The sequence below is a fragment of the Pseudopipra pipra genome, chromosome 14, assembly GCF_036250125.1.
Source record: "Pseudopipra pipra isolate bDixPip1 chromosome 14, bDixPip1.hap1, whole genome shotgun sequence".
In the NCBI taxonomy this organism is placed as follows: domain Eukaryota; kingdom Metazoa; phylum Chordata; class Aves; order Passeriformes; family Pipridae; genus Pseudopipra; species Pseudopipra pipra.
In genome coordinates, this window is record NC_087562.1 from 16,484,853 (window position 1) to 16,509,057 (window position 24,205).

The window sequence follows — 24,205 nt, forward strand, 5'->3', positions numbered from 1 at the left end:
GCTCCACACTCTTCCTGTGCGTCCTCCTGAGCTGGGCTGCCTTGCTGGGCCAGAGCTTCTCCTGGGTTCACCTGCTGCTGCAGCTGAAGGGCAGCCTAAGCTTTTATGGATGGTGCTCCACCCTAAGGAAAGCCCTGGCACATCAGCATTTCAAGGACTTCATCTATAGCAGGACCAGGGTCTAAATCAAGCCAGCACAGCTGTGTCCCACACCAGCCCACACCACAATCCTGTGGGTTTGGTGAAGGAGGGGGATGATGAAGAAGATGAGAATCAACATCACACACTTTGAGACACTTCTGTGGGCAGTGGCAAGGCAAGCCCAGAGCCCAGCTCCCCACAGGCCATGTCTAAGCCAGAGGGCTCATGGCTAAAATGGAGAGAAGACATTCTCATCTCAACAGAGGAAGGTCCTTCCTCTCTTGGGAACTGGGGACCTGGACCTGGCCATCCTTGTGCTGCTTCTGGCCTTTGCTGCTGAACCCCTCTGAGATCAACCAAGGTCCCTGGAGCAGAGAAACCCTCCAGGGACACTACCCTGAGGAGTATTGCAGGGGAGGCTTGCTTACTTACCTCTCTCTCCGCTCACGCTTGATTTGTTCTATTTTGTAATCAAGCAGAGCTTTCTGCTTCTCAGTGAGGGCTTCATACTCGTCCACATCCACATCCCAGATACGTTTCTCCTTTCTCCGGGCAGCTTCTTCCTTCTCCCGTGCTTCAGCACAGACCACAAGAGAAGCCATCAGTGACTGCAAGCAGAGCTTGGGGCTCTGGGTCAGCTATGAGGATTCACAGCTCTTTCCTGACCCAGCCTCTCACCCTGCCAGGAGACACTGCGGAGCTCACATCCCTGCTCCAAAATTCAGACAGCCCCCCAAACTGTGGCCTGGCTCAGGTGCACCATGGCTGTGGACAGCTGGCTGGGGGTTAGTCACTGAGCCACACCAGCTTGCACTTGCACCGAAGCTTTAATGATTGAGATTAAGGTGAGTCTTACAGCCTCAGCTCTGCTGTATTTAAAGAAGCTGTGAGCTGAGTGCTGGCTACACTGAGGCAGAAGGTTGAAAGATCAATAAAAAGATTTCTTACAAGCTCTGCTGCAAACCCAGATACACACAGCTAAGGGTGAGGGCTTGAGAGAGATTTGAGAGGGATGGAGATATCTCACCTTTCTGCTGTTTTTTAGCTGCCTTCTTCTCTATTGCAGCCATCCGCCTGCTTTTCCAAAACTCAGCATCCTGGAAGATGTTCACAACATGGATATGCGGGCGATTGCTGACAGCTTTGAGCACGCACAGGAGAGAAGATGCCAGGCTGCTCGCAAAGAGAGTCTCCAGGCCATCAAACACCACTCCCTTGTAGCAGTCATTCAGCTGCCAGGACAGACAAACAGAAAGAGTGAGCCATCGCAGCGGGTCAGTAAATGCAGATGTCTCAGGACACCAGCTGCTGTCATTCCAAGTGCATTAGCTAGGACCAGCTTGGGTCTTGCACTACACTCTGCCAACTTAGGGCATCTCCAGCTTCCCCCAAGGATCTCTGCATGCAGCACAGCTTCCTCCAGCAGCAGGCATACATACTCCTCTCTGAGTTGTACCTCACTGCCTGTCTCTCTGGAGCAGGAACGTCTCTGTTTCCTCCAAGCCACATACCTGCAGCCGTTCAGAGATGATTTCCACTAGCAATTCCTTGGGCAGCACACAGCTCCAACACTTCCACTTTTTCTCCTTTCTCCCGGTCCTGGTGAAGATGTTCAGTCGCTGTGGTGCAGGAGCAGTGGCACAGGAAATGGCTGCCATCTGCAATGTGGAACAGGGTAAGGAAAATAAACCCCTGCAGAAAGCCCTGGACAGTTCCCACTGCTGGGCTCGAATCTGGGCTTCCTCTCTAGCGGAGACAAGGACAACCCTGCAGTGCAGGCTGGCAGCTGCAGGAGACAGCCCTGGAGGGCCCATCCCTTGGCCAGCAGAGACCCAAGCTTGCAAGCCCCCGGCACAGCCTCCCACAGCTTTGCTTGCCACCTGCAGCCAAGTTAGCCAGGAAGGCACTTTGCCAACAAACCATTAAGAACCAATAGTGCTTTTCTCCCAGAGCACATTCCCACCCCAAGCCATGCCCAGCTGGCTCTTGGCACTATAGACCCTGCACCAGGCCCTTGGTGACACGGAGCCTCCACTGTAAGCAACCCCTTCTCATCTCAACAGCAACAGGAAGGTCCCAGGCATTAACCAGTGCAGATCAGGTTTCACCTTGGAGGTCACTGAAAATCTTGCCTGGGGTTTGTCAGATGCCTTATCCTTGGTTGCTGAAGGGCCCTGGTGTCCGACACTGAGGGTCTTCTTGCTGGTTTTGTCCCCAGGGCTGGGCTGGGTTTTCTTGGCCTCAGCACCCTTTTTACCTGCAGAGGGGACAGATGGCTCAGCAGGGCTGTGAGGAGCAAGCAGGCACCTTCCAACCCAATGGGTACAGCCTTGCCCCCTGGAAGGGACATGGCACTTGTCCCCCAGCCTGCTGGGCACTAGCAGCACTGCTTCCCAGAAGCAGCTCCTTCCCTGCTTATCAGCAGGATAAAGCACACCAGCCCATACTGGATTTTAAAGCCAGCTCTAGGTCCCTCCTAACAAACGTGCATGCAGGTGACACTGCTAGCACAGCAGTTCCCCTATGGATCAAACCAAAGATTCATCCTCCAGGACCATTGTTTCCACACCTTGCACCCATCCTGCATTTTCACATGGAGACTGTAACATGCAGCCCTGCCCCAACTGCATCACCCATCTCTGCTGGAGCTAAATCCTCCATGTGGGAAAACCCCAGCTGGGATCCACACCCTTCTTCCTTCCACCAGCTCTGAACCCAACCAGGTTCAAAGCGGAGCAATGCAAAACTTCTCCCCACACTGAGCAGGTCTGCCCTCACCCTGCAGAGCTCAGGGTGCCAACTGCCCAGTAAAGTTTCCTGAAAGTCTGCAGTCTGATCTGGAGAACAGCACAGCGTGCACAAGCTGCGTGACCCGACAGTGGGCATAGGAAAATCTCTGGAGAAAAGAGCTCATCTACAGCATGTCTCTCATTGGAAACTTCTGTGGGAGGTTATTCTTCCCTTCCTCTCATGTTTGCAAAGCCACACTCATAGTTGTTTTGTGCTTAATGAGCCACTTCAGAGTGCTTTTTCCTTGTGAAGGTGGGCAATGGTTCTGCCTGCCCATGAGGAGCAAGCTGGATTCAGCTTTGAGGAAATATAAAAATTCAGAGAAAGAGACAGGTGTGCTTCACCACACCTAGAAAAAGGAATATGTGCCAAAAATGGCAGTAAAAGTGCCCCTGTCAGGAGCCCTTAAAATCGAGCTTTTTGTTTTAAAACTAGCCAGAGAAGCACAGCACGCATGTCCCCTAAGAGACCCGAGGGCTGTCAAACCATTTCTCTGAGCAAGGAGAAGTGGACGGTCGTGGTGGTTTCCTAAGCATGCTCTGGGTGCAGCGTTTCTCCTTACCTGGCATCTGTTCCCTCATGGCTCTTCGCTGACGGGCAGCCTCGATGCACAGCTCCCGGGCACGGCGCCCCGCCGAGCTGCGCTCGTCCGACATGGCTTTTATCACTACCCGGTCCAGGGACAAGCGGGTGACACCGTAATACTTGGACAGTGTGGCTGCCACCCTTGTCTTTCCTGAGAGAGAGAGGAAGACTGCTTGGTGACACTTCCACGTGAGGCATTTTCAGGGACAAGCTCTGGAAAACTCACAAACAAGTTTCGAGGATGGTGGGAGAGCAAGTGCCCTTCTAGGGGAGACCCCAAGGGAGGCAGCTTTAGCACGGTTATGAGCACTGAACTCCAGCCCCAGGTGGATCATCTCCACCTCATATTCAGCTGAGGACTTTGTCTCAGGCACCACGGTCCACCAGGATGCATTTCTCCTGCTTCCCCCTCTCCTTGCAGCCCAGGGCTGTGGCTCCCTGGCTCCCGTACCTGTCCGGGGTGTCCCATAGACGATGATGACAATCCCTCTGGGCATTTGGGCTTTGACCTCTTCTACAACAGGATTGGTGTAGCGCCTGATGGCCTGATGGATGGGCCTGTCAGACTCATCCACCATGTCCTTTAACAACCCGATGCTCTCTTGAAGCGCTGCTGTGCAGAACCAGTAGAAAAGTCAGCCTTGCCTACCTTGGATCCCGATCATCCTCCCTATCCCCTCAGATCCCAGGAAAGGAGACAGCTGAAAGCAATGTGAGCTTGTGCTTTTGTTGCTGGGAAGGAGCAAATATAAAAGAGCCAGTGATATTAGATCTGGTCCTACTGGCTGAAGTAGCATCCATCTGATGCTACTCTTTGTGGCTAAGGGACGAAAGGGGATATCCTGAATATTTCCCCAGTCCATGGCAGGCAGACAGGAGCTGGCTTTGGCTACAGTCCAGGTTGGCAGAGGATGCCACAGCCCTTCACCCAGGAATTCCTCCACCAGGCAGGAGATCAGATGGCTGCTAAAAGCATGGGCTTTGCATGGAGAACAAGGTGACAGAGAGCTCAGGGTGTGTGGGCGGGGCTCCCTGCTATGTCCACAGTCAGAACAGCCAATGCCAAACCCTTACCATTGTCCTCGCCTGATTCTTCCTTGCGCTTGGACGTAATTTCTTGACCCAGAGCTTCCATCTTCTTCCATTTTTCATAATATTCCAGGACCTCTGGAGGCAGCTTCTCACCCACAGCACGTGGAGGCATCACCACGGCTGCCTGGTCTCCAAACTCCTCCAGCGTCCGCAGGATCTGTGTGTGTGGGGAAGAGAAACCATCCATAAGATTCCTCTATCAACCTCCATCATACCAACAGACTCAGCCCATCTTCTCCCTCCTTCCTTCCTCCCAACAACACAGCCTATCCAAGCCCCTCCACAGACTGCCAGCAGGGATGGCTCACCTCAAAGTGCCACCAGGCTTTGCCACAGGGATTGCCTCCATCTCCCCGGCACAAGCCTGGGAAGGCTGGAGTGCTGCAGAGCTTGGGGAGCATGCACATGGGGACCAGACCTTCCCTCTCACCTTCTCCTCCTCACGGTACTCCTCGTCAAACTCCAGCGAGTAAAATTCAATGGGGAACTCGCAGGGGTTCTTCACCACCACTGTCCTTTCCAGCTCAGGGCTGCACGGTAACACTGCCCCCAGCTTGATCTCTGTGGGGCTGAACTCCAGTCGTGGCTCCAGACCCTGTCCTGAGATGTGCAGCACGAGGAGCTGGCTGCTCCCACGAACGTTGATCTTCAGCTCCGTTTTGTAGGACTTCTGAAAAGAGAAAACTTGTCCATGAAGTCCTAGGTGACAGGACCCCAAATACAAGCCTTGCCCAAAGGTCAGGGGTGTTATCAGTCCCTCCAGGGGGAATGGAAACCCAGATATTTACTTATGGTAGGGGCTACAGCATCTGTGTCCTTGGCTCTGAGTAACTGGGATGAATCCTGGTGTGCAGTGTAACTGGGTATTTGGGTATGAGATGGATGTAAAATGGATTATCAGATGTTCTCTCCCTAGTCATGGAGGAGCACATGAGAAAGGCCCTCATGTTTGCCTGGCACTGCTGCATCAGGCAAACACCACCTCCATGAGAGAGGCAGATGAGCTCTTGCTGGCTAAAAATAAAGGTCGTCTTCTCTGCTCAGTGTTTGGTTCTGGTCAAAGCCTGACACAAGATGGTTGGTTACATCTCTCTAGCAATGAAAAGATCCCTGGGACTGTTCTTGGGCATGGAAGCACTTATGTCCATCCTGTTACACCCTGTCAGTTTCCAAGTCCCAGTGGCCACATGCAAAGGGCTTTTGGGAATGTTCCATCCTTGAAGTCGACTCCCCAGCTGCATGGCAACATGCAGGCAGGCTGGGCCAGAGCCCCAGGGACTGCTGGCAGCACACCACTACAGGTGACTGTCCTGCCGTGCCCAGGAAGGTGTCTGGTGGCTGTTTTGTCTGTTGGTGCCAGCAGCAGGATGAGCCAGCATTGGCCCTTCCAGGTTGATGCCCTGTGACTGTGCCAGCTGCTCTGCACCCAGCGTCGCAGGCTGCAAATACAACCAGGCAAGGGGGAGGATGAGGGGAGTCAGGCAGATCTCCCCCATGGGCAGAGAGGCAGCCACAGCACAGTGCCCTGATGTTCTCTGTGAGGCACCTCTCAGAAGGGTGTGCTGCAGGGGAAACTGAGGCCCAGTGAGTGCAGGGCTTCCAGAAAGCTGCCTGTGGAGGAAAAGCTCATCTGCCACTCCCTGCATCAGGCTCTCCTTACCACCCTGCCCTGAGAGAGCTCCTGGGGCGACACCTGCCAATCTCACCTCTTCCAGGGGGGAAAATTGGATCTCCAAGTCACACCACTCTCTACCATAAAGGGTTCCCTCCTGGGCCTTCCACTGAAAGACATGGGAATCGTCCTTCACAGCCTGGAGCTCCTTCTGATGCACAGCCGGTTTCAAACATTTGTTCACCTGAGCACAGAAACCAGTCGTGTGAGGTCTCCTTGGTCTGTGAGGACAGAGCCTTGGTTCCTGGAGTGCTCTGAGATCCTGTCCCAGTGCTGAGAGCACCCACAGCGTGGGTGAGCACCCACAGCGTGGCCCCCACAGTCTAGAACTGGAGGGACAACCTGCAGGCAGGGCAAGCAGATGGGGAGCCAACCATCCTGTCTTCGGAGGAGGAGGGGGAATGGGTGAGGATGGCAGAGAAGCAAAGCATCAGACAATGGAACAGGTCCAGGCAAAGCAACCTTGATCTGGACCCTCAAAAGCTTCCTCAAACACGTTGCAGCAAGCACTCAGGCAGCCACAGGCACAGAAAAGGCAGGAGGTGCAAAGAAAACCCGACTGCAACGTTCCATGTTACATTCGCCTGGGCTTTACCTTCTTGGCAGGTTTGTTGACTGTGAGGAACCATTCACAGGGCGCGTTGAACGGGTTGTAGAGCCGGACTGTTTCATACCAGCACTGCCCAACCTGGACATCGGGGAACTGGAGTCTGTCCTTGGAGAGGCTGAGCAGCAGCTGAATCACAGTGGCACGGAGGCGGATGTGCAGCGTGGGGCCTTTCTCTACCTGGAGAAGGACAGAGAGTTCAGCTGAGAGTCCAGCTGACATGTGCTGCTGTGCCCAACCTGCTGCCTGCCCCAAAAGCTGCGGTACCTTGATGGGCAGGAGCACATCCACCTTTCCCACGGGCAGGTTGGCACTTGAAAAGTTCACTTGAAATGGTTTGGTGTCACCGTTGATCAGGGACTCCATGGGATCCAGGTATACGCTGAAACCTTGAACAGATAAAAACAAAGCAGCTGAGATACACAAGCAATATGAAATGTGTCATAAGCATGTTAAGGCCATATGGGTGTCCTGCTGGGAGCCTTGGGAAAAACCCCATGCTGTGCTGTTCCTGGGACAGAAACTTAGAGGAGACACCTGAGCAGCCCTCAGACACAGTGAGCCACTTTGTGATGGAAGTGCAGATTTGCCTCCAGGCCTTTTTTGGAAGCCTACTTTGATCCACCAGAGGATCAAACAGGCTGTTTCCTCAATAAAGGCTGAACACAAGAGCTGTGACAGTGTGAACTCCAGACAAAGCACTTTCCAACCACAACAGATCCCATCTGTTTGCAACACACCCACGGAGTGCCCAAAGAAACTTGATGCCAATGGGAACCAAAGGCAGAAGATGCTGGCAGGTGACGAGGGTAATCAGCCCATCAGGCCCCTGCAGGGAAGCGTCAGGGCAGTCTCAGGCAGGCCAGGTCCCTGGGCACAGCTGGCCAGAAGAATTCTGGCCCTGAAGCCCCCAGCAGGGGCACTGGGAGGAAGAAGCTCAAAAAACCTCCCCATGTGCAGTGAGTTAAGCTAATCTATCTGAGACAGCTCCTTGCAGCCCACGGGAAGTCTCTCCAGCACTGGTTACCTGTGTCACGCAGGGCACGTTCATTGGCCCGGACGGTCACTGGGTAGATCCAGGTGTTGGTCATGTTCACGGTGCAGATTTTACTGAAACCCTGAACGACAGTGCCCACGTCCAGGATGTACTCAGGCAGCTCAACTCTGGAAGGAGGAGTAAGGACAGTCCTTAAACAACAGCGCGGCTACATGTTCAAGCAGCTCCAAAGCTCAGCGCGGCGCTGGGGAAGGGAGGACAGTCAGCTGCTCACGAGCTATTGCTGTCACAGCTACTGGGATCAGACCCTTTCTGAAGTGCCCACTGTTCCCAGCTCTGCATGTACAAGGAGCTCTCAGGAGCAGGGGACACTGCTGGCTGTTGCCCTCAGGGCACCTGCAGAGAGGGGACAGGAGTCCCTACTCACTTGACAAGCTTCTGAGGAATGCTCTTGTCAAAGACAGTCTCCTCTGGGGGGTGGGAGATGAGGGTTGGTTGCAGCTCCAGAGCATCTTTCTTTATCAGCATCTGGTCCATCAGCATCCTCAGCCACGTGTTTGCCTAAGGGAAGGGAAGGCAGTGGCTGGTTAGCAAAGACCCTTCCCAAGGCCCAGGCTTGTATCTAAAAGAGGATCCCACCCTGCTCTTGTTGAGAGGGGGAATGGGGGTCCTCCTGTCTGGCTGCTCAGCGTCCATGACACATTCTGCTCTCTTAGTCAGGACCTTCTCTCCAAGGAAATAACTGCAGCATCTGTGCCTTCCCACCTACTGCTAGAAAAGCTGATCTGGTCAGACAGACAAGCCAGCAACCTTCCAGAGCTTCAGGTATTTGCCTGTCCCCAGCCAGTGCCAAAGCAGCTTGGACAAAAACTGCCTTGAAAAGGGAACCCCGACCAAGCTGGTGCCTCTTGGAGTTGAGCACTGCCAGCACAGTCCCAGGGCACAGTCAGGCTGCTGCTACTAAGGTCTGTAAATCTGCTAGGGCTTGATTTGGGAGCAACAAACTCCCCAGCAAGGGGAGTAGCTGGGAAGCTTGGTACATCTCCAGGAGAGACCATGACCAGAGGTGGCGACACGCTGAGTTGATGCATGTTTGTGGTCAGCTGTGGGCAGGGAGGTCCCAAGTACCAGCAGGGCACTGAGAAGCTGTTGTGGGGTGTTGTGGGGTGCCAGGGCCTCAAGTGACATGGGGAGGGTGGCATGTGCCAAATGGGACTGCAGTTGTTCTTACCACAATGTCAGGGCCCTTCACATGTTGATTCCTGATTCGAGCCTTCATCCAAACACTTGCTTTCTTGTCCTGCTTGTCTTTTTTCAGCTTTTCTTTTGCGTGTTTCAATAGCCTCTTGTATTTTTCACTTCCTGAAAGAAGAAAACATTCACAAATAGAAGTGTGGGTGCAGTGCCAATGCCATTTAAGCTGAGAAGTCCCACTCCCCCGAATGCTGGTCTCTCCCAGACACAACCCATCAATGGAAAGCCATCTCTGGAAAGTGGACACTGCTGCTCGTCTCTGAATCCTCATGGTCACTCCCACCCATCTTCCTCCCCACAGAGGAGTATCTCATCCCCTGCCAGTCTCTTACAGCTTTCCCAAGCTTTTCTGTCTAGCCATCTTTCCAGGCCTCTGACAGATGTGCTGGCAAGAGCTGCAGGACGGTTCCTGGGACAAAGCCTATATGTGCTTGTCTGCTCAAGACTCAGGAAGCAACCAGAGGGGTGAGTGTTGGTCTGGCAGCCCTGCAACCTCCAGGCTTGGTGAGATGGGTGTGAGCTGCCCTCTGGGCATTACGGTAGGGAAAAACCCCAGTGGGGACTTTGCTGGGGAGCAGATGGGCAGTGCTCACCTTCGATGCTCCAGGGCAGGTCCAGACAGATCCCGGTAAAGACTGCCTGTCCTTTCAGGGAGATCTCTGCCGGTTTCAGGTGACCCACTTGAATCTGGAAAGTCCTGCAGAAGACTCCTGGCACTCCTGGCAGGTAATAGAGCTTCAGCACTTGCTCCTTGCCAGGTTCAATGGAAGCCTGCAAGGGACAGGAGAAGAGGGAGGAAGGCTCAGGCCACAGACAGGCTGAGAAGAGAAGACAGGTTCTCATCTGGAAGAAAACGTCAGACCACATCACCTTCTACCTTCCTCGTACCCAAAAGCTCGAGCCTCCAAGGTGAGGGTGCAGAGGGTGCAGTGTGTCCTTCCGAGGGCTCCTAAGGCTGCACCCCCAGCAGAGCCTTCCCTGTGCTCAGCGTGAGCACGGCTCTGCTGCTAACGGGGTTTGCCCTCTGCTGGCAAGAGCCAGGCTGAACAGATAAAAGCTCTTTTTTCACCACTCTGGAAAAGGAGTGAAGTGCCCACGCTCTCAGCAGGGCCAGCAGCTCCTGTCACCCCTTGTAGGAGACAGGCAGGAAGAAATGGGAAAGCCAATTGGCTTCCTCTTCCCATTGCAAAGAGGGACAAAAGAACACTTCTTCACCTCAAAGACATCCAGGCAGCACTGAGAAGCTGGGACAGTGGTGGGATGCTCCAAATTCCTCTCTTTGCTCTTCCAGCCCCACTCCTCCCTGGCCCCCTCACTCTCCCACAAAGCTGCTCCACAGCAGCACAGCTGGAGGGAGGGAAGAACCAGCACAGGGGCTGCGACAATTTCTGGCAGAGGAGCTTCAAGCCCAAGCAAGGAATATGTAAGTGCTGCTTAGTGCTGGCATGGGGGAGGCACGGGCAAGGAATAAGTCCTGTCTGATCCCACAGCTGGGGTAAGGTGACCCTCAGAAGAGCCTCAGTGCCACCACAGCCACAGAGCTGAGCAGTCAGGGGCCAAGGAGTGACCAACATGCTCGTGCCTCCCGCCAGTGGCTGCCCTGTGATGGCAGAGCCACTTGGCAGCCAAGGCCACAGGGAGTCTGTCAGGATGGCACTTGCTTGACCTTCTCTGCCCCCAGCAGCAATTGCTTACAGCCCTGTCTCTAAAGGCTGGGTTTGGTTTTGTTTTCCCCCCTTTTTTCTCTTTAACCCTCTCCTTGGCCACCTGATACAGGGCTGGCGTCAGTCAATCGTGCCACTCACTGTGTTGGGCAGGACCGCAAGCACACCAGGCAGAGGCTTGTCTGCAGTGCCAGTGCTGGGGCTCTGTACCACGTAGGTGAATTCGATCTTCCCGTCGTTCTGCAGGGTGACCTCTGCTTTAAGGACTTCATTAAAGAGCTGAAGAGAGGACAGAGGTGTGGGAAGTTACAGACACAGGCCTGCTGCTGGGAATCTCCTTCCTCTTTCATGGGGTTGAAAGCAGACACACCGCAGGAGCAGGGACTAGGAACGAGCTACGGGCACTTGGGAATGTGGGGAACCCCCAGGCACAGGGACCTGCACAGGAACAGAGAGTTCTGGCAGCACGCAGAGGGGCAGGAACAACCGTGGGAGGGCCAGTAGTTAATGAACCAGGGGACATGGGCCCTCTGCACTCTGAGGGGTCACCAACAGCCAGGAGAAACAAAGAAGGCGACACCAAGGCATTCCAGAAGAAAAGGCACCTGCATGCAAGTATTGGCAAGCAACATACCAGCAAAAAGGGAGACAGATGGAGCACCAGGACAGGGACAGCAGCTGGAAAGATCTGTGGACTTTAAACTGAGAAGTAGTAAAGTGGGGATTATTCTGGGACATTCGCTCCAACTGCAGTGACGGGAAGCCCAACCGGGTTATTTTGTGGATTAAGCAACAGCATTAAACAGGAGCATCTCGTTGGAGCTCAGGCTTTAGGAGTGGGTCAGCAGAGGGATGTCTCAGGGACATGTCCCTCTGGACATCCCCACTAGGATCCTGCTTGCTCCAGGAGGCAGCATTAGATACCCTGAAGAGAAGGAATTCCCAAGATTTTGGAGGGGGGTGGAGATGGCCATTACAAAGCAGTCTGGAGGCTAGACATATCCCTCCAAGGTTGTACTTCCAAGCCCCAGAGCCAACAAAGGAGCTGGGAAGGGGAGAGAGCCCTGGGCTGGGCTGGACAGCAACCTGCTGGTGATGGTCCCAAGGCAGCAGCTCTGCCAGGAGAAGGGGGTGGTACCTGCAGCCCAAAGTTGATCTCCTTGACGCTCAGGTGGTAGGTGAGGACTGAAGTCTCCCCCCTCAGCTCCACCTTGTAGGTCGGGCCTCCCTCCACCTGGCACAGCGCCGTGACATGGGCGATGATGTCGGTGTGGCCAAAGAAGGTGAAGGGCACCAGCTGGCTCTTGCCCGGCTGCAGCACACCAGACACCGGCTGGACACTGAAAACCTGCAGGAGGGGAGGAGGGATCGAGTTGTTGAGCATAGAAATGGGTGCAGAAGAGCAGCCGTGGCTTGGAGCAAAGTACAACCGTAGCTGGAGGGGCCTATTCCTCAAACACCAGCCAGAAGCATCCTAATCTCATCCTGCCTCCATGCCACTGACCAGTGGAGGGAGCATGGCGAAAATCTTCTGCCATACTCACTGCTCAATGCATTAATTAATACCAGACATTAAAGTAAACTGGGATGTCTCCTGGCAGCAAGACATTCTCTCTGCTGCAGAACTCGCCTTTAAAACCAGTTTTTACTGCCTTCAGAAAAGCAGGAGACTTGGAGGTGAGAGCTCTTGGAGCTGAGGGAAGGACTCCAGCCCAGCTCATCTGACTCCTGAGGCTTTTCCCTCTCTCTTTGACTTACAGGCTGCTCACCAACAGATCCTGAAAAATATCCTGTTGAGCACCTGATGAGGTACCAGGGGAGCAATGTCCTCCATGGGTGCTGCACAGGAAGTTCTGTAGCTCTGGGGGCAACAGACCTGCTTGCCACGCTGAAAACGTGCAAGTGAGAGAGATTCCCACTCACCTCCTCCGTTCTGAAGCCAGGGGGCTTTGCCTCCTCTGACTGCGCAGACTCCTCCGTCTCTGCTGAGCTCTGAGGCCCTGCAGCAGTGGATGGTGGCACCTGGAAGACAAGGCACTTTCCATTCCAGGACACAGCCACCTTGCCAAGTCTCACTCTATAAAAGCCAGCTCTGGGGCTGTCACTGCAATGCTGGCACTTGGGTGAAGGCAGAGACCTGAAAACGGGTGGTCTAGCTGGGTTGGGAAGGGCGTACATGGAGATCAGGATTTGACACGGCTTGCTACAGGAGGGAAACTGGAAGCCTTCTCATCATGATGCAGGAAAGCCTCATTTTACATTGTAAGGAAAATAAGCCAAAAAAATCCCAAACTCAGCATAGGTCTGTAGGATCTGAGTGGGCTTCTCCAAGGAAAAGTATCCTATTTCTCCCTCCCCAGATGCCCCATGTCCAGCCACTGGCCCTGCTGCCCAGCCCACTCTCAGGGCACAGAACAGCAGGGCAGCAAAAGGGGAGGTCAGCACGAGCAAGCTGGGGGAGGCAACACAAGTGGCAGGTGCACAAGAAAACCCACCTTTGCTTCCGGGGAGTCTTCTGAATGTGATGATTTTTGGCAAGAGTCCTGCTTTGTTTCCAGGGACTTCTCTGGTGATGACTGTTTAGGAGAATAGTCTTCTGTTTCCAGGGAGTCCTCTGAATCTGATGACTCTTCAGAAGAATCATCTTCTGTTTCCACGCAGTTCTCTGAATCTGATGACTGTAGTGAAGAATCTCGCTCTGTTTCCAAGGAGTCCTCTGAATCTGATGACTCTTCAGAAGAATCTTCCACGCTGTTCTTTGATGTCTGTTGGGAACAACCCTTTTCTGTTTCCTGGCAGTGTGCTGACTGTTGGGAAGAGTCCTGCGCTGCTTCCGGGGCTTTGGCTGGCTTCTGCACACTTCCAGGCCTGAAGTATCTCCTTGAATAACGCCCACACTCAACACAGCCGAACCTGGCCATTTGTGGTTGGGGTTTCAGTGTAGGCGGGGAAGGTATGAACCTGGAAAATAACATAACTGTGATCACAGACCTGCAGTGGGAGGGAGGGACACCTGCACGAGCAATTCCTCGTCAGGATGCAGCCCCTGGGTGGGTGCAGGTGCAGTGAGCTCAGAAAGGGCGTGTCTCAGAAAAGGAGAAGGAAGGGGAAGGTAACAAGATGTTCAACATCAGCTCAGGTGCTAACTAGCTCTTTCTGTGGTGTGAATTGGGACTTTCTGGGCATCCTCCAGCACTTCCAGGCCAAGGCTGGTCATGCAGAGAAGGTGGCAAGGAGCAGAGAGCAGTTTCTCTGCTTGCAGAGAGGACCCATCCTATAGCAGAGGGGCCAAAGGGCTGTGAAAGTGCCTCCACCAGCACTGTGGAGCTGGGACTAGGAGCCCTTCACCAAGGTGGTCACTGCCTCAGGCCACGTAAGTCTGAGAAAGCAGATTTCCCCACCAGCTTTCCTTCCTAGAGGAAACCAGTAGGGGGGCTACAGCAGCACCAAACTCGTGGAAAACACTTATCCCCTGAGCATCCAGCCTGACCACAGCTGTTATGGTCGGTGTTATTTCCACAAGGGAAAGTCAAAAGGAAAACAGCTTTGGTCTTTGCAAAGTACAAACAGGACATCTGGAAAAAGAGCTTCCAGGAGAGGGCAAAGGTGCACATACCCTGTTGGGTACTTCATGCTGTCCACCTGGAATGACCAGTGGTACTGGGCAGGAATGAGGCTGCAGTTGGTCATCTCCAGGTAACGCACTTGCTCTGTGCCAGCCACGATGCAACCAAAGTCCAACGCTTTGGTCGGGATATGGAGACTCGGGAAGTAGACCTCTCCCTGAACGGTGATCTCTTCCTCATAAGGATGTTCCACAAGCCGGATCTTCATAGTCTTCTCTGCTGCCCAGCTGATCGGATCCTTTTTATAAGCTGGGTTAAAGCTGACGTAGAGATGAAGTTCCTGCCCTGCCTCCATCTTCACAGGCTGCAAGGAGACAAGGAGTGTCAGTCACCCACACAATGAAGTCCCAAGGTCTGACAGCATGAAACTGTAAACACTCAAAGTGTGACCCCAGCACAGGCTTCCCAGTCCACCCTTCAGTTCTTTACAAGGGGGGGGTCTGACTACAAGCACCACACTCCGGTGGGGGATTCTCAGGCTCCTGTTTCTGTGCTCAGCAGCAATACAAGAGGATGGCTGCTGGAGAGCTGGGATGCTCTCCAGGAGACATCTCTGCTGCATGGCTTGCCCACATCAGGCTGCCTGCTCCCTTCTCCTTGTATCTTAGAGCCAGGAGGGATCTTTCCAATTCAGATAGAAAAGATTTGCTTCCTTCAGCAGCTCTGCTGACTCAGTTCACAGTTCAGGCTAGTCCACTGCTGACTCTACGGAATAAACTTCTCGACTCGAGGACCCCCCAGCAGAAGGGCACCACCACAGCCCTCCCTCTTCAAAGCCCACTGGCAGGAGAGTCCTTGGCTGCTCACCTGGGCCCCTGTAGGGAGGGGCTGCTGGTTTGCATCACAGATTAGGAATGGCTGCTCCAAGTCCATCAAAAGGTGGAATGGCAGGCAGCAGGTGTTTTTTAAAGACAGAGGCTTGTATTGAAGAGCCAGGACATCATCGGGGTACTACAGAAACAGGAGACAAGGAAAAACAACCTCAAGGAGCCACAGACCTCCTTCCCCTTCCAATGCATTTCACATTTTTCAACCTCAGAAGTGCATACATCTCTATTTACTCTTTTTATTTGTTTCTAAACCTTCCAGGACATTTTTCTCTATAGTTGATTCTTTTCATGTTTGGAAACCACAGCTTCCCCTTGGGAGACAAGGAAACGCTCCCATGTACAGAGGAGGGAATAGGCCCCTGAGAGGAGGCAGCTGCTTGAAAAAAATCAAAGGTAGAAAATGACCCCAGAAAGTTTGTCTCCAGTTTTGTCTCCTCTCTTGGGCAGAACAGCACAAGATGATCTTCCCTCACATACAGTCATTTCTCACAGCCTTATGGGCTCCAGCAGCCTCCTAGAAGCAGTGATGCCAGTCAGAAGAGAAAAGCAAGCAGGATTTGGCCCATGGTGGAGATCCTGCAGCAGCCCAAGGTCAACTTTGAACATTCCATGAACATGTGGCCAGCCAGAAACCTCAACAGTCCCTCTGCAATGTGTCCTGCTGCCTCTGCTACAGGCACATGGTGTCTATAACCTCCAAGCTATGATCAGCCTAAGCTCCTTCTTCTTGTCTGTGCATTGTGGTGGGCTTCTTGCACGGGGCAGAGAAACCAGAGAGAGTTTGGGAAACTAGTTCTGGATGTATTGATATCAAACAGCTGCAGTGCCAGAGTACTCCATAAATCAGTGTGGCATCAAGCAGAGCACAGGCAGGCATCGGGGAGAGCTGAAAAGCTTCTCATTACATCTGAACTGCCTGTTCCCAGGACTTAGTGCTTCTATGGAAGCCTGGGAACCTGAGGAGAGACCCAAAACCACAGAAACTAAATAATGCAACATCTTTTCCAGACCCCTTGTGGGAATGATGATGCAGAAGTTGGGATCCAGAGACTAAAGGGCACCTGCTTTGCCTCGGTGTCATCATCACTGCAGCTGCAGGACGTGTGTGGGTCCTTTGAAGCAGACGAGGCTTGGGGAAATGCACAGAGCTATACCATATAGCTATACCATAGAGCATCCATACCAGCAGCAGAGAAGGCAAAGACACACAGGAGATGACAAGTTTTTCCTCATCAGCCTGAGGAACTGACAGAAATCTCTGGTTTTCCCAGCTTCCCTACAGCACTGGTGTTCAGACATCACCGTGCGTTGGAGGATCCTCAAAAACCTCCCTTGACAGTGAGCACAGAAACTGGCATTTCTCTCCAGGTGGCCACGGTCCAGGTGGCCACAGTCCCCCTCAGCAGTGCAGCTGGAGCCGCAATTCTGCTTTGAGGAAGTTAAAAACCAGTCTCATCTCTAAAAACATCCTCACTTACTTTGCAAAGTGCCTCAGGAAGGGTAAAGAGGGGTGTTAACACAAGCACACACCCCCCACGAGCTCTCTCACTGAGCCATGCTGTTAAATGCCAGGATGCAATCCAGAGACTTACCTTCTCCACATGGAAAGTGATTGCTCTGGATGATATTTGCACAGAGGGAGAAATGAACTTGCAGGTGATCTTTGTCTTGATTATCTCCTTCTCTGTTATCTCTGGCTTCACAATTGCCTCACACACAAGTTTCTCCTCCACGTCCTGCATGCAAGAGTCACTTGTCACCAGTGCTGCTGGCAGGGTGTCCAGCAAACACCCTGCATTGGCTCCTCACCCACCACGGGCCACAAAGTTACAGACACTGCCCCCTTTTCTTCCTGTGCTGCAGCCCATTTCTTCTGTGCTCCAATGGCCATAACACTGCACCCCAATAGCCACAAAAGGCACTCGTGAGACACTCCCTCCCTTCACAGGGCTTCTCCTTTATTCTCTGCTTACCCCAGAGAAACCACTTGGCACTTGTTTAATTTACTTTCTGCTCGGGCTCCTACTTTTAAGTGTAACCTATTTTCTCTGCCCTTCCTTTGTGCCTCAGCAGGTGACACTGGTAACCTGTTTGCCCCGAAGGAGCAATACTTCCTTCAGCCCGTATTTTGGGATCAGCATTGGGGTTTGGTAACTATGGAATCACAAAAAACCCTTAGCAACTGATGGTGGCCCGCAAGGAAAGCCACTGGTGCTGCCATGGAAACCTGTAGCCTTAAACACTGTCTTGAAGGCCCTTGCTCATTTTCCCAGGCAAATGTCAAGGGGCTCCAGGAGAAACCCCTTGGCAGGGACCTCACCTGGACAATGCTGGAGAAGCCTTCCACCACCAGCTCCATAGTCTCGCCTGGCTGCAGATCCATACTCCGTGGCCGCAGCTTAAATACAGGGGTGGTGGGTCTCTGGGAATCATTTTTGCCCTTGGTGACACTGAGGGCAGGGAGAGGATGACGCTGTCGAAAGGTGCTGAAACCTTCTGTGCCCCAGTACAGCCGCTGGAACTGACGCCCCTTGTTTGTTACTTTGAACCGTAAAATGCAGGGAACGAGGCTGGAGGAGAAGCAGAGATGGAAAAGGTCATGGGAGCTGCTATTTCCCTGCAGTCAAGTGCTCTTAGTGAGCAATCTGAGGTGTTAATAGCTTGGAGACCATCCTCATTTCCTGCTCTTAATGTGGACCAGAGATAATGTTTGGTGCTCTTCTGATGTCGTTATTGCAAAGAGGAATAGGTTTATACTGGTAATGTAGTATTACCACATCTTCCCTCACCACAAGGGACTTCCTTCATCACCATGGGCTTTTTCCCTCACCATCCTGGGCTTCCCTCAATGGATCCAGACTGAAACCATCACTTTGAGAACACTTCATCACCGAGAAGGCCACGAGAAGAGGATCAATGGGATGCCATTGGAATCCAAGGAGCAGTGATATTTTCTCTACTTAATTTGTCTCTTTGTCATTCTTTCTCTCCCCCTTTCTCTCTTTTTCCAATTTCTTTCTATCTCTCTCTACCTCACATTTACTGTTAAATAAAAATCCATACTACTGACTTTGGCAAATGGTCTCCTTTGCCCCTTAATTTGGGCAGAGGCGTCTCTCTAATAATTTAAGGAACCTGAGCATAACAACATGTTTCTAAAGGAATCTCTGGATTCAGGGAAAACAGAGCCAGGAGCACTGAACAAGATTTAGCCTGAAAGTCTACAGCATAACTGCTCCTTGCTGAGCCAAGAGGAGAGGCAGGAGTTAAAGAGATCTCTTACTTGAACTGGGGTTCCAAATTCAGCTTCGGTGCAAACGGTTTGTCAATGGTAATTGTGGTGCCAATGCCCACAGCCTGGATGGGGATGACACTGGTAAGGCTGTTCTCAATGAACAGCTTCATACTGCCTTCAAATCTTCCTGTTTCATCCAGGTTTGCCGTGACAACCACAGGAACCTCAGCCTGGGCAGGGACCACTCCTTCCCTGGGTTCAATACTCAAGCATCTGTCACCCTGTAGGACAAGCCAAACATGCATTTAGGGTGGAAATCATGGACCCTGGTGACTTGTGGGGTGTGAGAAAAGGAACAGCTACAGAGAGGAGGATAAAAATCATAAAGGCTGCTGACCAGGGAGTTTCACTGGAAAACAGCCCCACAGACACTTACGATCTCTGCTCTGAAGGCTGCGGGGATGAGATCCTGATTGCACAGCTGGAGAGTTTGGGAAGTGTTTTTTATCACTTGGATCTTGCCGAAGTTTATCTTATTCACACTTGGATAGACAAGCGGTATCTTTCCAGTGCACATTAAACTCATTTGCTGTTCCAGGGAGCAGGTAAGAGAGATTTTAAAAAAACAAACACAACGGGGAAAGTTAAGAAAGCTTAAACAGCTCAATCGCACTCAAGTCATTTCTCTAGGGACAGATATGACACTCCAGCTAAAATGCTGGCCTTTTAGGCAAAAATTTGACATATTTCCCTCCAACTTAAAAAAAGATTAAAGTCTGGGAAACTTTCAAACTGTAAACTGTTGGCCCAAAGGTAAAAGCTTTGCAAGAAATCTGTAGTTAAAAACAGTCTGACAGTTAAACAACTGGTTATTCTGGTGGGGAGAAACCCTGCTCTTTAAGGGAAGCAACCTGATAGTTACGAGCAAGTGTTTTGTTAAAAGTCAGGCTCCCCTGCACAGCCTGCACTGCCCGGCCTTCCTGCTGACTGGTTTATGTGCACAACGGCAATGGCCCGGCTTGAGATGTTTGGTGCCATCCAGGGGATTTGGCATCATCATCATTTCCATTTGCTTGAATATAAGTTTAATTCCCTGCAACCACTTTTCAAACATCAGCCTTCCTTTCTGACACAGAAAGCTGAAGGTTCCCAGAAATCCTCCTTTTGTGTTCAGAGAGATGACATTTTAAAAGAGATGTTTCCACAGTTACCAGCATTTTAAATGGAAGATTAATTAAATAAAATGATCTTCAATTTCAGCTTAGATGAACTATATGCTGAGATCACTCCCTAGGAGGACTCCACTCTTCCTCTTTTCCAGCATAAACTGCTTCTGCCACCAATGCCGTCTCTCCTTGTCCACACCAGCCATATACAAGTCCCTGCTTTCCCTGGAAGAATCCCTCTACACTTCACCCCACCTCCCAGGACGAGCTGCACAAAGGCACACGTCTCCCCTCGCACTCACCAGTGGGGATCTCTCCTTCCCGAACACGGCGATATCCACCGGGATGGAATGAGCACCCACCGCCTGGACTTCAGCTGTAATTGGGATCTCCACCTCGTCGTGACCTTGGATAATCCCACATGGTTTGGGGCTGGAGTACCACAGAGCAGCGGCCTCTTGGTTTCTCTAGAGGGACAGAATCAAGTGCAACTTCAGAGGGACCTTTGAGGAAACTTTAAACTCCTTAACATCTACCACAATGGCAACTCACACACGTTTTTTAAAAATCCCCAGGAAAAAGCTGAAAGGCACAAAAAAAGATGCAAGAATTGTTGGGGCTTAGCATCCTCAGAGGGTCCAACAGCTGCTGCATCCACAGACACCCACTCCTGTGCTGGCAGCCTCCTTGCAGCAGCTTTTCACAACCTTCTAAGATCTCTCACAAGAAAATATCCCAAACACTAGAATATAAACTGCTTCCTGAAGAGGTTAAAATGCTTCCTGAAGTTGATATTCAGGTAGGTTCCAATTTAACTGCTTCCTAAAGTTTACATTCAGGTAGAATCCTATTCTCAGCTCATCTTTAAGTCTGAACAGAAGCCAGCAAGGTCTTATCCAAACCCCATTTGTCCCTAATAAACCCCTCAGTAGTATTTGAGAGGAGGAGGTGGATGAGATGTCAAACCTGAGGGAGAATTCTGTAGCATCCTGGAAGGGGGCTCGGGTTCACAAGGGTCAGCGTCTTCTGGCAAGGGACCTTTGCAGAGCACGGTCCACAGTCGAGGATGGAGGAGAGCAAATGCAGCTCAGGAACGACACATCTGGGCAAAGAGATGACCCCGAGGGAATGAGAGATACTGAGAGAATGGAGAGCATTTACCTCGCAGAGCACGGAATGGAGCATAAGACATTTTTCACTATCCAACAGACATTTAATACCCCTACAGAGATAAATCACCTTTCATGTCTTTCCACTCAAACACGTCTTGTCAAGGAGGGGTAAACCCTGAGACTCAGCTCTGCAGAGGCTGCCAAGTGCCCAGGCAGAGCACGGGCCTTGTCCCACAGCAGCCTCAGCCCCTCCTTTGCCCAAGGAGGCTTGCAGGGACTCCCTCAACAGGCCCAGCGAGCTGGGGGGAGCCTTCCCATTGAGGGTCAGTGCTCACCAAGGCTCAAGGAACACAAGACTCCAGTGTCTAAGGAAAAACAACTCCCTTCTCTCCCAGGGTGCTGTTGCCCTGCCAGAAAACTCAGCCGTTTGCCCAGTGTTGAGGGCACGAGCCACCACCTGCCCTAGGGAGTGGGTGATCATCCTCCCAGTTCCTACAGCTCCCTTGCTGCTGCACCCCAGGTCTGTCCCCGTTGGCACTTGCTTTACAAAACTGCAGCCCAGGCACTGACTGGACGGCTCTGCCTGGGAGAGGGAGTGGCACCAGGGAACTGCATCCCTCTTGTCATCCAACTAACACCCAGGGCAGCACCACAGGAGGGAATTTGGCTGCAGTGACAGCAACATCTGTGTTAAGTCTGAGAACGTTAATGCTCAAAAGAGCCAGAGGGAAGCAGGGAAACCTGATCCCACCTGCCACATCCAGGACTACTTTCCCCTCATAAGATCTTGCCTTTCTTTTGCCCTCCCCACTCCTGCCATGAGCCCCTTTCCCATTGCCACGTGCCCTCGTTAACTGAGCCAGACCCCAGCTCTCAGCAGGCTGCTCACTGTGTCCCAAACCAATGTCGCAGTGTGGCTGGAACCCAGCACAAGCCCACCTCTTGCAGGAAGAAGGACAGGAGGACCTGGGGAATTTTTACACCTCAAGCAGCAAAAGCCAGGCCAATAAATAATGTCATTCCTGTTCCCCATAGAAAAAGGCCCAGAGCCATGTCTGGCTGTGAGCAGGGGTGCTTCTCACCACGGGCTGCTTTCCAAGCACTGCTGTTCTCCTACCTAGCTGGGCAGAACCAGCTTATTAAGCAAGCCTTCTCCTGGAGCTGCAGCCAGCAAACCCCGAGCAAGGCACTGTTCTGGTGGTGGGTGCACGGGGAAGGACGAGCAGCTGCAAGGAAAGCGCTGGTACCTGGCTTTGAGGCGCAGAGCCAACACCTCCTTGCCAAAACCATCCACGTCCACCACCATATCACAGTCATATTGTCCCACGTCATTGGAACACAGCGTGACCTGGTGGAAGAGAAGAGCAGTAAATACTTCCCTTCTCCCAGAAGCTCATTACCCATGTGTGGTCTTTTCCAGTTCCTGTTTTGCAGTAAGGAAAGGGAGGATTTTGCCTTAATTCTTCTGCTGGCCCGTGCGTAGAGCACAAGTCTCTGGGAGTAACACAAGCCTTCTGGCAATATTGAATTTGTTAAACACACCTTGCAGCTGTCAGGGCATAGGTGGCTAAATTAAAGCATTATTCATAATCACGTATAATGAGACTAAAGCTCTACTCACCACTGTCTTCAAATTAGGGGCCCATTTTTCATTTGACTACAATAACATAAATGCAAAGGAAATGTGTTGACTTGGACAGAACGAGTTCAGCTTTTCAGCAGGAAGCTGAGAGCAAAGTGTGCTCCTGCAGATGCTGGGCAGTTCATGGCTGCCAAGTTCTTTCTTTCCTCACTAGGGATCCCTGCAGTGACCACAACTCATTCTGCTCCCCGGGAGAGGAGAAATGAGACCAGGAAGAAAAGCAAACTACTTTATACAGTGGCATCTCTCTAACAGCCACCTTCTGTCCTCATCCTTCCTCTGCCTGTTCTCAGTCAAAGAAGTCACACTCAAAAACAACACACGAATGGCTTCTGTTGACCATGTGATCTCAGCTTATGATTTTGGAGACTAAATGGTGCTCCTTCAGGAACATTCCAAGTAACCCAGCTCCCACACCACACACTGAGAACCGGCAGCACTAAAGCCCTCCCACACCCCAGTGAGGTTTCAGCCACACCTACTGACCCACGTGTGGCCAGACTCCTCCCATACCCTGATCTCCTGGAATCCCTGGGCAGGGATAGTCCCTTTGCTGGGTGTTATAGTGAACTCCATTGGCTTCTCCTGACATGGAGCCAGTGTGCCTTTTTCCCAGGAGGGGTGAGTGTTGTATTTCACTTGGTCAAAGCTGGTAAGGCTGGGCTGTCCCTGGCCGTCCTCAGGAATGCGAAGATGGAAGGTGATGGGCACCACAGAGGTGTTGATCAGGTGGCACGACAAGGTCTGAGGAAAGCCTAGGAAATGACACAAATGGCTAAGTAGGCACCAAGCATCTCGTGATTTCTGGTGTGAATATCCTGGTAGGATGAAACTGCGCTTGGAGTTTAGCTCTTTGTTATCTGAATGACAGCTCATTGAGCAGCTCAGCGAGCAATGAATCGTAACTTGGACACTGGTCTCAGGTTGCTGCCTTGGAAATGCCCACTCTTAGCTCTGCTGAACACCACAAGTTTCTCCCTCTGTAACTGCCCCAAACCAGCACCATCAATTATTTCTGCACACTGATGAGTGTGCATCCAGATCGACCATTTACCCTGAAAACTCAATCTATAAAATTCCCTGTTAACGCTGCCAACACTCCCACCATTTTCAAGATATAAAAGCACTGAGTTGTCATTGGGGAGAAGCTACAGCAAAAGAAGGGGAGGATGGAACATGATGCAAAGCACCCCAATGCAGTTTCTTTAGGCAGGATCCTTAAGGTATCTCTTGGCTTGGGGTAACCACGTACAACTCACAGCCCACTTCACTAGAGGCAAACCTGAGGCTTGCTCTGAGATCAGTGATTAGAAACCATGTCTCGTCTTATCTGACAAATGAGGACATCTCAGCCACACTGCACACTGGCTGTGATTGCTGCCCACAAGAGCTGACACCACCTTAGCTCTGAGACTTGCTTCCCGTAACGGAAAGCCGGGATACAGCCACACCTGGTGGGGATGTCCTGCAGAGCCAGGACACCAGCCCACAGCCTGCTCTGCAGTGGACATGTGGCTTGGCTGGCCAGCTCTGTGGGGAGGAGACATCTCCCAGGGCCTGCTTACCAAGCATCATTTGAACCCAGATGGGGAGGAAAACCAACTGCAGGCACAGCAGGGAGCTTCTCCGTGCCCATCAACAGTGACACTGCCCAGCTCCAGCAGTGACTCCAGCAGGGAGGCAGGAGGGGCACAAAAAGGACAAACACAGGTGTCCCAGTCCGGAATGAGACCAAGGTCACCAGATGCAGACAACAGCCAGCAGCACAGTTAAAAGAAGCAAAGATACAACA

At 52.2% G+C, this 24,205-nt stretch overlaps 1 protein-coding gene across 2 annotated transcripts in view; it reads right to left on the minus strand.

Moving 5' to 3' along the window:
• LOC135422205 (hydrocephalus-inducing protein-like) overlaps positions 1–24,205 on the minus strand; it is a 59,833-nt gene that overhangs the window by 17,161 nt on the left and 18,467 nt on the right. For both annotated transcript variants that reach the window (XM_064671255.1, XM_064671257.1), the window contains exons 15-43: positions 22,927–23,168; positions 22,019–22,119; positions 20,626–20,761; positions 19,962–20,126; positions 18,930–19,082; positions 18,542–18,774; positions 17,579–17,828; positions 16,851–16,994; positions 15,236–15,379; positions 14,419–14,732; positions 13,298–13,763; positions 12,726–12,824; positions 11,941–12,150; positions 10,944–11,081; positions 9,732–9,909; positions 9,116–9,246; positions 8,312–8,445; positions 7,915–8,051; positions 7,155–7,276; positions 6,876–7,067; positions 6,315–6,464; positions 5,039–5,278; positions 4,591–4,765; positions 3,968–4,129; positions 3,494–3,667; positions 2,274–2,398; positions 1,653–1,799; positions 1,169–1,373; positions 574–715 (exon numbers count right to left, since the gene is read on the minus strand). In XM_064671255.1, coding sequence (XP_064527325.1) covers positions 574–715; positions 1,169–1,373; positions 1,653–1,799; positions 2,274–2,398; positions 3,494–3,667; positions 3,968–4,129; positions 4,591–4,765; positions 5,039–5,278; positions 6,315–6,464; positions 6,876–7,067; positions 7,155–7,276; positions 7,915–8,051; positions 8,312–8,445; positions 9,116–9,246; positions 9,732–9,909; positions 10,944–11,081; positions 11,941–12,150; positions 12,726–12,824; positions 13,298–13,763; positions 14,419–14,732; positions 15,236–15,379; positions 16,851–16,994; positions 17,579–17,828; positions 18,542–18,774; positions 18,930–19,082; positions 19,962–20,126; positions 20,626–20,761; positions 22,019–22,119; positions 22,927–23,168 — 5,209 coding nt within the window. The remainder of the gene's footprint in view (positions 1–573; positions 716–1,168; positions 1,374–1,652; positions 1,800–2,273; positions 2,399–3,493; positions 3,668–3,967; positions 4,130–4,590; positions 4,766–5,038; positions 5,279–6,314; positions 6,465–6,875; positions 7,068–7,154; positions 7,277–7,914; positions 8,052–8,311; positions 8,446–9,115; positions 9,247–9,731; positions 9,910–10,943; positions 11,082–11,940; positions 12,151–12,725; positions 12,825–13,297; positions 13,764–14,418; positions 14,733–15,235; positions 15,380–16,850; positions 16,995–17,578; positions 17,829–18,541; positions 18,775–18,929; positions 19,083–19,961; positions 20,127–20,625; positions 20,762–22,018; positions 22,120–22,926; positions 23,169–24,205) is intronic.